Raw genomic sequence first — 13,267 nt, 5'->3', positions numbered from 1 at the left:
TGAGAGAGGTCTCTCTGCTGCTATGTGACTTTGAACAAATCACTTGACTTGTCCAGACCTGTGTTCTTTCTAGGATTGAACTGGGGGATCTCAGGAGTCCTGTTCATCTCCAAAAATGTGTTGTTTTGAAGTCAAAATAAAAGGAATAAAAAATAGGAAAATTTCTTATGGCTGACTGAGTCTGGAGACCTCAGCCCAGGGACCGTTAATGATGGACAGTTTCACAACAGAATCAAGGGGTGAGGTCAGGGTATTTTTATACTTGTGGGATTTTTTTTTTTCCTTATCTCTACTACAAGCAGATTTTGACTAAGAAAGAACATCTTTTAAATTTTTTTAACCTTTAATTCCCATCTTAATAACTATGACAGAAAGGCAAGACCTAGGCAAACAGAATTAAGTGACTTGCCCATGGTCACACAACTAAGAAGTAACTGAGACCAGATTTGAATCCAGGCTTTTCTTACTCTAAGCCTGGCACTCTATCTGCTGTGCCACTTAACCTGTCCTTATCTCTTAAATTAAAAAAAAAAGCAATTCCTTACATCTTTGAATATCTTACTTTGTTTATACATGTGTAAACTATTCTTTTTTCCCCCCTCCTTTTTTTTTTGCCAGATGATATTTTTATGGTTTTGGTTTTTTTTAATTTACTAATATATTTAATAAGTCTTTGATGCTAAGCTCTAGAGAAATTGAATTATATGCATGTAAGGAGAGCAGAAGATGGGCCCCTTTACAAAGCCTGACAGTTTCTCCCCCTTCCCTCAGGTGATTGCCCATGAGATCTCTCACAGCTGGACAGGAAACCTGGTGACAAACAAAACTTGGGATCACTTTTGGTAAGATTTTCTTATTGTTCTTTATCATCCTTGATCTGTGCACACATTGTGGATGTTTTTTCTCCTTTGTTAGTTCTCCAGTTTTTTCTATTGGACACGTCCTAAGCCCAGAGCAGGTGTTTGACCAACAATCACTTGCTTCCTGAATGGGCTCAGGTGTAGGCTGACTCAGTGTCCAGCCTGGGGCCTCAGCCCTCTTCTGGGAGCAAATGGTCCCCAGAGCTCTCAGACAGTTGTGTTTTCTGGGTGCCCCTTGCTGGGGACTGGGGCTCAGCTGTGCAGCCTGGCCTGCTCTGGGAATCAGTTATTTTTATTTATGACTTCTCTCCCACTGTCCTCTGCTTGGTTGTCACATTGATATTCCTAGCCTGGGATCAGACCATCTCATCCTTACTCAGTAACTACCAGTGACTCCTTGTCGCTGCCAGGATCAAATGTGAAGCATTATTTGGCTTTTAAATCTCTCCCTATCCTGGCCCCATCCTACCTGGCTAGTCTTTTCATACCTTTCACTCCACCACATACTCTGATCCATACCCCTGGGCCTCCTGACTGTCCTCACACAGGCACCACATTTCTGGGTTCCAAACATTTGCTGTGGCAGTCACCATGTCTGGAGAATTCTCCTTCTTCCCCTCCAACCCCTAGCTCCTTGGCTTCCTCCAAGTCTTAACTAAAGCCCACCTGCCTTTTAAAACCTTATCTTCTGTCTTAGAATCGATATTAAGCATTGGTTCCAAGGCAGAAGAGGTGTAAGGGCAATTAGGAAGGGTCTGACATCAGATTTGAACCCAAGACCTCCTGTCTCCAGGCCTGGCTTTTTACCCACTGAGCCACCTAGATGCCCCTAAAGCCCATCTTCTTCAAGAAGCCCTTTCTAGTCCTCCTTAGTGCCTTCTCTGATTGCCCCCCAATTTGTTCTCTGGACCTGTTTGTGTCCAATTGTGTGTGTGTGTCATCTCCCCCATTAATCTGTGAGATCCTTGAGGGCAGGGACTGGCTTTGCCCTTTCTGTATCCCCAGTGCTGGACACAGTGCCTGGCACAGAATAATGACTTAATAAATGCTTATTGACTGGAACTCAAAACATACAAATCAGCTTGTGTGAAGGAAACCTTCCTCCCCTCTGCTGTTGAAAATCCATCTTGTCCTTTTCTAGGTTAAACGAAGGACATACCGTGTACCTGGAACGCCATATTTGTGGTCAGTTATTTGGTGAAAAGTTCAGACATTTCCACGCTTTGGGAGGATGGGGAGAATTACAGAATTCGGTAAGTTGGTCATCTTTCAGAGCTGTTCTCCAAGGACACAACAAAACTTTGTAAGGCCCAGGAGCTAATTCTTGTTTTTAATCCTCACCTTCTGTCTTAACATGGATACTAAGTATTGGTTCCAAGGCAGAAGAGCAGTAAGTGCTAGGCAGTGGGGTTAAGTGACTTGTACAGGATCACACAACTCGGAACTCAGTAGCTAATTCTCAAAGCATCTTTTTTTTACGTGGGAACGGGAAGATGATCAGTGTTGTAAGGGACAGGAACAAAGGACATAAAGTTCGTTTTAGATCAAAGTCACTCAATGTGTCAATGTCACTAAGTGTTCAAGACCGAGATGGATGGGATTAGAACAAAAAAGATCACTATATGGCTTCTTGTTAGTGTCTCATGTTTTTATTTTTTATTTATTGATTTTGTTATAAAGATATTTTGCTTTTTATGTGTAGCAACAATTTTCCACATAAGTTTTTTGAAGTTCTATGATTTAGATCATCTCCCTCCTTCTCTTCCTTCCCTCCTCCCAGAGCTGGTAAACAATTCATTCTGTGTTATACCTTTATTATCATGCAAAACCTATGTCCATATTGTTCATTTTTGTAAGAGAACAATCAGAGAAAACCAAAATTACCCAATAAAAAACCAAATAAACTAAAGGGGAAAATCGCATGCTTTGATCTGCATTCCAGCTTCAATAGTTCTGTCTCTGGAGGTGGAGAGCATTCTTTGTCCCTTGGAATTGTCCTGAATCATTGCATTGTGGAGGGTCACCAAATCTTTCACAGTTGATCATTCCACAATATTTCTGTTACTTTGTTAGTGTCTTATGAATACCAAGAGCAGCTACGTCGTGCAGTGGATAGAGCACCAGGATAGAGTTAGGAAGAGTCAAATTTGTGAGTTCAAATCTGGCCTCAGACACCTACTAGCTGTGTAAGCCTGGGCAGGTCACTTAACCTTGTTTGCTTCCATTTCTTCATTGGTAAAATGAATTGAGAAGGAAAAGGTAAACCACTCCAGTGTCCCTGCCAAGAACCCTGCTTGAGTTCAAATCTGCCTCTGACCCTTATTAGCTGTGTCACCCCAACTAAGTCACCTCTTTTATTAGCCTCAGTTTCCTACTCTGTACAGGAGAGCTAAAAATAGCACCCATATCACAGGGCTGATATGAGACTACACTGAGATAATCTATGGGAAGCATCAGGCAAACCTTTAGCTCTCCATAAGTGTCAGCCATTGTTACCAGAGGGAATTTTATTAAAGAAAGTTTGTTATTTGAATGCTCACTTGTCCCCTCCCACATGTGATCAAGTGCTAGAAAGATTTGCCCTGTCTTCTTTGAGGAAAGGAGATCATTTGTTCACTCAACATTCACTTACGTGGTGCTTACTATAGAGTACCATAATAATAACAACAGCACACATTTATGTAGTGCTTTAAGGTTTGCAAAGTTCTTAACAAATATATTATCTCACTCTATTCTCATAATAAGACCCTGGGGGGCCGGGATATTATCATTTGCGTTTTACAGATTTTAATGTGGATGATAACTAACAGATAGCTAAAAGTGCTCACTCTGGGTCAGACACTGTGCAAAGCACTTCATAGTTATTTTCTCATTGGATCCTCACAACAACCCTAAAAGGTAGGTGCTATTATCCACTATTATTATCCTCCTTTTACAGATGAGGAAGCTGAGGCAAACAGAAATTAAATAATAATAGCTTAAAGTTTATATTGCTCTTACTATGTGACAGGTACTGTGCATTTATTATTTCATTTGATATAATCCTGGAAGGCCTGTAGAGGCCTGGAAGGAGATGGTATTGTCATCTTTATTTTATAGATGAGGAAACTGAGGCAGAGAGCTGAAGTGACTTGCTGAGAGTCACATAGCTAGTGTCCGAAGTTGGATTTGAACTTAGAGCTTCATGATTCCAGGCTCAGAACTCTAAATTATGGCAGCCCCCACCCTGACTAGCTGCCTAGCTAGATTCATGTCCACTGGATTTTATTTCTTGTAGATTAAGACTTTTGGAGACACCCATGCCTTCACCAAACTGGTGGTAAGCCTGAAGGATGTGGACCCCGATGAGGTGTATTCCTCTGTTCCATATGAGAAAGGCTTTGCTCTGCTCTTTTATCTCGAACAGCTTCTTGGAGGACCAGGTAATTAATGCTTGGCATTGTCTTCATTTTTGTCCTTGAGGGAAGAGGCGAAAGGCAAATCTTTTTCCTTAAGCTCCTCTGTTCAGCCCACCTTCTGTCAAAGCCATTTTCATAATTGCACCTTGGCTCAAAACCTGCCCTATTATTGTAGAACTGCATGGCCTTTGAACGTTTCCATGGCAGTGGGGCATCTTTCCTGCAACACAGTCTTAGTCACCTTGGATCCCACAACTAGTCAGTCAGACAGAATTTGAACCCAGATCTTTCCATCTCTAAAGCTGGTCCTCTGTTCACTGAGTTTTGCTGCTTCTGTTATTGCTCCATTTTGTGGATGAGGAAATTGAGTTTCAGAGAGGTTAAATATTTTATCTAAGGTCACATAGCTAGTAAGTGTGTCAGAGGTGGGATCAGAACACAGAGGTGGCTCTGGACTCCATCCCCAGTGCTTTTCTCACTATTTTATGATGCTTTCTCCCACTACTTTCTAGTATGACTCCTTTACTCCAGTAAGGCCTCTTCTCCCCCCTCTCCCCCCCCCAATCACACCATGCTCATTACCTTTGCCTCTGTCCTTATTTTCCCCACTTGGAGTAGGTCCCTTCTCTCTTTCATAGCCACAACCTACCCATCCTTCTGAGGCCATGTTTGCATGTGTCAGTCTTATATTCACAAGTAGACTGCAATCCTCCTGAGAGCAGGGATCAAATCAGAGCTTTCTCTGGAACTCTCCATGGTGCCTGGCCTAAGTGCTGAGCCAGTAGAGACCTTTCATTAACTGCTTTTTTCCCCTTTTTCTCTTAGAGGTCTTCCTGGCATTCCTAAAAGCTTATATTAAGGAATTTTCCTACAAGAGCATAACTACTGATGACTGGAAAACCTTCCTGTATTCCTACTTCAAAGACAAGGTGAGGGGGAAACAGCATTTTCTTATTCTTGTTGCACATTTTGTGAAGACTGTTTTGAATTACTTTGCCATTTGGTGGTAGTGGGTTAGAATTATTTTGAGAAATAAATGCACTCATCTTATTTGAATCTTAAAATGTGATCCAAACAGACAGCATCAGTGATTTTATAGGATTTTCCTCTGAGTTTTAATTAGATGTTCCCTTTTTGTTCTCTCTACAATAAAACTGATTTTCTAATTAATCATTCAGCAAAGCATTGCACAATACAGAAGGCATGATGAGGATAACCAATTGGGTCACAAACCCATCAGTGAATTAGGGGGATGTCTTCCCCAAACATATAAAGATGAGGCCCCATGGAGTGGGTGGATGAGAACAATTTGTTCTAATGGTCAGGAAGTTAGTGGAGGCAGATGCTGCAAAGGGCTTAGAGCTTGGCCACACGTTGAACACCCCAAGACCATCTTCTGCATTCTGGGCCATTGCCAATCATCCTGACTTTTGTCAGTAGGCTTGCATGACTTTGGAAGAGAGAGTGCAGCTGATGACTTTGTGCCACTCTGCCTTACTTAAATCTAATTCAGAACAAGTCAAGATATCTCCCCATAATTTCATTGGCCCTCTTCCTCAAAAACAAAGAACAAACCAACAGCACAAGACATAGAAGCACCCATATTTCTGGAAACTTGCCATAAGGCCCATTTACTGTAATTACATGTTACTAAGTGTACAATGAAGATCCTGCTGGCACCTACCTCCCAGTGTTGTGAGAATCAAATGAAATCATATTTGTAAAGTGCTTTGCACTATAATATAAATCTATAAATACCAGCTACTGTTATTTTTGTAATACACAACTGATTTTGTCAGCATGGGGTATTCCTTGTTCTTTCTGCTAGTGCAGATGGCAGCCCATGTATACCTTATTAAACAAGTACTAGGGAGTTGCCAAAGGCTCACAGGGTTAAGTGATTTGTCTAGAATCAGTCACATAGGAGGTAAGGGTCAGGGGACAGAATTTGTACCCAGTCTTAGCAGGACTCTACCTACTATCCTAACTATCTCTTAATTATATTAATACTACTATGATATCCTTTATTTATAATCTCATATATTGAAGATTTTAGCACTCGTATGGGATCCTAATTTTGGCAGAGAAGGTTCTCATGTGGCTACTGGGTAATTTTCTCAATTGCTTGCAGACTGATGTTCTTAATGAAGTGGATTGGAATGCTTGGTTCTTCTCTCCTGGCCTGCCACCTGTAAAGCCAAAGTAAGTGTTTCCTTGAGAAGGTGATGCCCCTCTGTCCCCAGTCTCCCTATAGTTGCCAGGTTTGTCCTCTTCCTGCAATCATTGATGGGCACTGCAGGCAGAATGGAAACTCAGCTCTGCCCATACCAACCATGTCTACTGGCAAGCACCAATAGCATGAGTCATGCTGGTCATTCTCCTACTGGAGCCCAGTGGGATTGGGCTTCCTTCATCATTTCTCACACCCACATATAGACAGTCACACAGACACATGCACTCACCCTCTTTTTGCACATGATTGCTATTTAGTGAAAATTTCCAGCCAATTTGTAGTAATACAGGGCACATTGAGTTTGAAGCTTCATTCGTCTCAATTTCTCAGTTCTTGAAATGTGTTGATCAGATTTTCCTTGTGATGCTTCAGGTAGAAAATCCCATGTTTCCAAGGCTTCCTTGTTCTTCCCCTGTGTTTGACCTTGAGGATATTTTGATGGAGTAAAAAGAGATGGATATTTGTGTCTTCATAAACTCTGGTCTTCCATCATTTCAGGTATGATATGACTCTAACCAAAACCTGTATTGACTTGAGCCAACGGTGGATCACAGTGAGTAGTACTGTGGGATTCTAGGCTCTTTTTAAAAAATGACTTATCCAGGACTCTCCATGATGTCACCTAGCTGCTGGCCTTGGGAAGGTTGCTGCTGCCAGTTGAATCTCCCAAGAACCTCCGTGGTAGGGAAGCAGAGGCTGGCAGGCAGACTTGAGTCTCCATCACTGCCACACTGCCTGAGGTGCTGAGCCTTGGGGCTCATAGGGCATGTTTCCAGGGCAACATATTGGCCTCAGTTTTGAGTTCAAGAACCAGAGGTTTGGATTTGGGCCTTAGTTTGACCCCTTGCAGAAATCAACCATGTTCTCTGACACATTTATTGTGAAAGTGTTGGTCAACAGAGGCGGTATTGACTACCAGTGATGTATAGTAGATTAAGGGATGGCCTTGGAGATGGAAGACCTGAAGTCAGATCTTGCTGCAGACATATCCAAGCTAAGTGACCCTTGGGCAAGTCACAGAATCTCCCTCAGCTGAAAAATATGGGGGATAATAGCACCTTCTTCCCAAGTTCTTTATAAGAATCAAATGAGATAACATTTGTAAAGTGCTTTGCAAACCTTAAGTTGCTTTATAAATGTGAGTTATTACAAATATACCTTTCAGACTTGGAAAGTGAGCTTATCTACATGTTGCTCTTCCTGAGGTGTTAGAAGCTTTGACTATTCCAAACTGCTCTTCCCATGCCTCCTTGGTTGTCCTAAATGATGAGAGGAAGATATGAATTTTACTTCTTTTTTTTTTCTCTCTCCCAAGAGCAATGAAAGAAGCCACCTGTCAAGTATTAAGCACATTTAGTACGTGCCAGGCACCATGCTAACTAAGCTTGAGAAGAAAACTAGAGGTGACACTTGGATTGTGACCTTTCACTTTTTCAGAAAAATATATAGCTTGATCCCTGACCCAAGAATTTTTGGCAAAGTAACTTGTAAATTTTTTTGAATTCTTTTAATATATCTTAAAAAAAACCCAAAAACCCTATTCTACTGGCAAGAAGGAAGGGAATGATTTATTTTAACTGCTTGGGATTTTAAAATTTCTATCCACAGTCTTCTGTTTTCTACTTATTTATGTGACCTTAGTTTTCATAGGCTTTCCCTAAGAGACTGTAGATGCTACTACTGTATCTTTAAAAAGGAATGGAGGAATGAGTCCGTTCAAAATTCTGTTCCCTCTAATAGTAGCAGCATCTATAGGCTCTTGGGGAGAAGCTATGAAAACCAGAACTGGAAGCTGGCTTTAGTTCTGGTTTTTAATGCATGTGCCTGTATATTACTTATAAACCTGGATGATAAAATGAGGCTTTGAGGTTGTTTTGTTTTGTTTTTAGGCCAAAGAAGATGATTTGAGCACATTCTGTTCAACAGACATAAAGGATATGTCATCTCATCAGTTGGTTGAGTTTCTAGCATTGATGCTATTGGCGGTGAGTACTCTGTGTATCAAAGTATTGGAAATTACAATGATGGGAAGAACCAAGAGTAATATTAGAGCCTAGGGAAGAAATAGTGAAGAAATTATCTATAAAAGGCATTTCTTCAAAAAATATTTAAACACATGATGCTTCCATCCTTTCTGACCTCTTTTTCCTGGCATGTAATGTCTTCAGGGGAAGGCCTGATGACCATTTGCCAGAGATACTGCAGAACAGGACTTTTAAACCTATTTTGTGTTTAGGGCCCCTCTGGCAGTATCTGGTGAAGTCTGAAGGACCCCCACTGAGAGTGATGTTTTCTTGACTGTTTTTAGGCCCTTTCCTTCTGTCATACTGTGTATTGGTTCTGAGACAGAATTGGGGTAAGGGCTAGTCAATGGGGATTAAGTGAGTCACTTAGCCAGGAAGTGTCTGAAGCCAGATTTAAACCCAGGACCTCCTATCTTTAGGCCTGGCTCTCACTCCACTGAGCCAACTAACTGCCCCCCTCACAGAACTTTCTTAATAATAATAATAAACACATAAAAAACTTACTTGTTTCTGAATCAATTGTTCTGTTTGATCATATCCAATATAATTCTTTCAGTTTATAAAATTCTTGGTATTTCCACTAAGATCATTTCTTTGTCTCCAACTTCTTTCTTCCAAAAAATACAGTTGAAGTGGCCCATCATGCTTTGTTTTTCTTTTAGGCACCAATTCCAATATCACACATAAAGCGAATGCAGGAGCTGTACAATTTCAATGCTGTCACAAATTCTGAACTACGCTTCAGGTCTGGAATCTTTAAGTGGGCTCTTCGAAAGAGGAAACATTCCACAGTGGAATCATTTAGTGCATGGGGAAAGGGAGGGCAGAGAAAGTCACAATCATAAATCCAGAGAATTTCTCTGGATAAATCTAGAGAAATCAGTCAGGCTGTTGGGAAATGGACTGAGATCTTTGGGGAGGGTCATGCTCCTAATGTTTGTGGGACATGTACATGCATTGCTTTAACAACATTAGGAAAGAAGAATCCCTGTGGTAAGCAGGCTTCCAAAACTACCTGTGTACCGCCCCTCTGTTCTCACAAGTTTTCACTTTAGTTCTCTGACTCAGAGTACTTTGTCTATCCCCAATTAAAATTCACAGTGGTGCTGTGGCTGAATTGTCAGATCATGATGGATCAGACATTAGAATGATACATTTCATTAGCACCCACTCACTGGACTCTCAATCTCAAGCAACCTTCAAGGGGGAGGAAGTGCTCTAAAAGGAATTTAATTGTGTTGGTAGATTGAACTTCAAATTTTCTGAAAAGATCTAGAAATCATTTTCTGTCTGAGATATTACTATAAACCAATTCTGAGAACGAACTATCATTACTTGCTGGTTATTTTGTATAAGGGGATTAGAAAAGGATTAAAATCAGGTATAGTGTGTGTCTTGCTTTTTATACTGAGTTCTATCAGTCTTACAGTGTGACATGTTTAAGGACTTAACTTCTTGGTACTTCAATTTCCCCAATAATAAAACAGAGAAAGTCACTATGTCAGGCCCTTTGAGACCATCCTTGTTTATAGAGTCAAGAGCTGCTGAGTTTAGATTCTGACTGTCACTGACAGGGTCACCTGTGTGACCGTGGCCTCAGTTTCAGCCTCTGTTAAAAAGAGGATTGGTTTCAGTGCCTGGCCAAGGCCCACTCTCAGGCCTGTGATCCTTTGTCTTCTCTCTTCAGATGGCTGCGCCTTTGTATCCAGTCCAAGTGGGAGGACGCCATCCCTCTGGCGCTAGAAATGGCGACAGGACAAGGAAGACTGAAATTTACACGCCCCTTGTTCAAGTAAGAGCTTGGCATTAGGGTCTCTTGAGCCCCAACACAAGGATGATGGGTCAATTGATATGATTCAATCCAAGCATTTATTGAGCATTTACTTGGTGAGGGCTTAGGGCTGAGTGCTGAGGACAGAAAGATAGATGGAAGAGCTCATGTTCTTTTTTATTTTTTTAATCCCTTATGTTCCATATTAGAATCAATACTGTGTATTGGTTCCAAGGCAGAAGAGGGATCAGGGCTAGGCAATAGGGGTCAAGTGACTTGCCCAGGATCATACAGCTGGGAAGTGTCTGCAGTCAGATTTGAACCCAGGATCTCCCATCTCTAGTCCTGGCTCTCAGTCCACCCAGCCTGCCACCCAACTGCCCCCAGGAGCTCACATTCTACAAGGGGATAGGGGGTTATGAACTTCAGGGACTAGGGACAAGGCAGGGAGAAGAGGAGGCTGTAGTGGGGGCAGTACCTCCACAGTAAGGGACAAAAATGGCCAGACAGCTAGGGCATGTCCTGAGTTGTTTTAGGAATGGATGGGGGGGGGGAGGGGGGAGGCTTTTCAAACCCATAAAAACAAACACATTTTTTAAAAATTGTGGTTAAAACACTTTTTGTATAAAGAAATCCACGTGATGACGATGACAATGATGATGATAATATTGTGGCATGGGGATTATGACTTCTAGTTCATTTTTTAAGGAAAGTATCCATAAGCCTTTTTAGATCAGTTTCCCTAGTGCTGTTATTAGGGAAGATTTCCCAGCAATCCATAAAAAGTTATTTAAGAAAGTTAAAAAAATCCAGTCTACTCAGTGGGTTCAGTGCCTGTTCTCTCCAGATGATCACCAAGATGCCATAGTTTCCATCTCCACCATTGGTGAGAACAAGGAATAGGTGCTGGACCTCTGCTTGCATTGATGGGGGCCGCCGTCTCAGCCTCTTGCAGTTGAGAGCCAGACCTAGAGCCCTCCCCACAGGGGAAGTGACTTGCTGAGACTGGTACAGTTTGTACTTGCCAGGGGGAGAACTTGAACTCAGACTTTCCTGACTCCATATCTGTCACATTTATTTCACATTGTGGAGATGCAGGATAACAGCTCTGATGAACCCTGGTATTCCCCAACAAGTCTGTAGAGACAGGAGAACCTTTCCCAGCAGCCCCGGGAGACCATCCCAGAACCAGGGGGAGGCTTGCAGGCTCTGTCAGCAGTGAGGATACCAGCTTTGCAACGACTTCTCTCGAAGTACTGATGTCTCCAATAATTCGTTCTTTGGAGATGGGCTTCCCAACAGATTACAGGAAAAGACAGCAGTATAAGTATTTGGGGGTAGAGAAGAATGATGATCTCCAACTTTCCTATCTTGGGGTTTCAATGGATTGGAGTCCAGTTTGATAGAGGATATTAAAGACTGTATTTGAATAATCGCTTTAGGAACTATGCAGGCTTACAAATAAGCAGAGGCAGGCCATGCCCTTGCTTACTGGCTCCTATTTGGCTTCAGTAGTTTAGCTACTGTGATTTCTCCTTTTGTAATTCAGTCACCTTAAGCTTTTTAACTAGTTATTTTTCAAATTAAATTCTTTTCAAGTTGAAATGAAGCATTTATTAAATACCAACTTTGTGGGGGCTCAGTTCTAGTCACTGGGGATACAAAGAACTAAAGCAGATCTGGCCTTCATGGAGTTTGCAGTCTACTTTTGTTCTTGAAAAGCAGCTGAGAACTGCAGAGGGAAGGCGGGTTGTTGTTTTTTTTTTGATTAACAAAAACAGATGCACAGTGTCCCTTAGCCTATCCTGGAGCACTTTACCCTTGTATTAAATTATGTAAAATTGTGTTAAAAGTACGTACAAATCTTTTGCAGGGATCTAGCTGCCTTCGATAAATCCCGGGGTCTGGCTCTCAGTGCCTATCAGCAACACAAAGCTAGTATGCATCCCGTGACTGCCATGCTGGTGGGGAAGGATCTGAAAGTGGACTGAGGACTTCCCTGCCCACCCAGTGCCTGCCAGTGAATGACTGAAGCATATAGTCTGTGACTCACTTTGTAATCACATTCCTATTTACGTGCAGATTTGTTTTCTATTTTATCAGTGATTTTTTGCCAAAATAAAACCAAAGCTAAATTTTTTAAAGCTGCCTCTCATTTGTCACAAAGAATTCCATAGCGCTAGGAAACTTGCCATGTTTAGTGGTTCTTAAGATGTCAGATGCATGAGAGGAGAGGGTCCCCCAGCCCAGCCCCAAGCTCCTGTCCCCAAATGTGCCTAATGCATGATTCACTTGCTTAGTTGAAAGCTGCTGCCCTCCGAGAGTTCAACCCCCTCTGTCTTCTACTTTTTAAATAGTCTTGGAAGCGTGGACACGAGCTCTTCGGTCTTGGGAATCAATTCATGCCCTCCCAGAGCTAGTTGACAGTCACCTGTGGACAGAAATCAGACAGATTGCCTTCAGGGTTGGGGGTCCCCAGGACAGAGCTGGCCCTGTGATGAGGGATCAGCTTTTGGTGTGTTCCTCCATCTGCGCAGCAGCTCTGCTTGGTTTCCAGACTTTCCTCTCCACCTGACAAGGTCCAGACCACCTTCGGATTCTTTAGTAATTTTGGTGTGGTTTTCAAAACCAGTAGATTTTGGAGGGGGCAGATTTTTTTTTTTTTTCAGGAGGGAACCAGATGGAGGTAAATCCTCTCTTGGACACTTTTGTGACCCTGAGCAAATCACTGAACTGCCACCCCCCTTAGTTTCCTCATCTGTTAAAAAAGACGAGGCATCACAAAAATGAAGGGAACTACATTCTGAGAAGTACATAACACTTTGTGCTGGCGCTGAGAACAAGTGGCCTTTTCCTGCTCCTTGAGTCTAGGAGATGCACTAGACAGCTGACCTCCTCAGCCACAGAGGAGCACCCTGCAGTGCTAAGTATTAATGGCATGAATAACTGGGGGAATAAGCTGATTTATTACTCTTATGTAC

The 13,267-nt window shown here is 42.1% G+C and overlaps 1 protein-coding gene across 1 annotated transcript in view; it reads left to right on the top strand.

Annotated features, from left to right (window-relative positions):
• LTA4H (leukotriene A4 hydrolase) overlaps positions 1–12,430 on the top strand; it is a 34,500-nt gene extending 22,070 nt beyond the window's left edge. The window contains exons 10-19 of the mRNA XM_056798670.1: positions 772–842; positions 2,002–2,113; positions 4,138–4,282; positions 5,084–5,187; positions 6,390–6,460; positions 6,990–7,044; positions 8,381–8,476; positions 9,178–9,260; positions 10,203–10,307; positions 12,160–12,430. Of these exons, the coding sequence (XP_056654648.1) occupies positions 772–842; positions 2,002–2,113; positions 4,138–4,282; positions 5,084–5,187; positions 6,390–6,460; positions 6,990–7,044; positions 8,381–8,476; positions 9,178–9,260; positions 10,203–10,307; positions 12,160–12,277 (960 nt within the window). The 3' untranslated portion in view covers positions 12,278–12,430. The remainder of the gene's footprint in view (positions 1–771; positions 843–2,001; positions 2,114–4,137; positions 4,283–5,083; positions 5,188–6,389; positions 6,461–6,989; positions 7,045–8,380; positions 8,477–9,177; positions 9,261–10,202; positions 10,308–12,159) is intronic.
• The last annotated feature ends 837 nt before the right edge of the window (positions 12,431–13,267 follow it).

Source organism: Monodelphis domestica, chromosome 5, assembly GCF_027887165.1.
Source record: "Monodelphis domestica isolate mMonDom1 chromosome 5, mMonDom1.pri, whole genome shotgun sequence".
NCBI classification, from domain to species: domain Eukaryota; kingdom Metazoa; phylum Chordata; class Mammalia; order Didelphimorphia; family Didelphidae; genus Monodelphis; species Monodelphis domestica.
The sequence above is the reverse complement of the archived record's forward strand: the minus strand, read 5'-3'. Positions and strand labels throughout refer to the sequence as shown.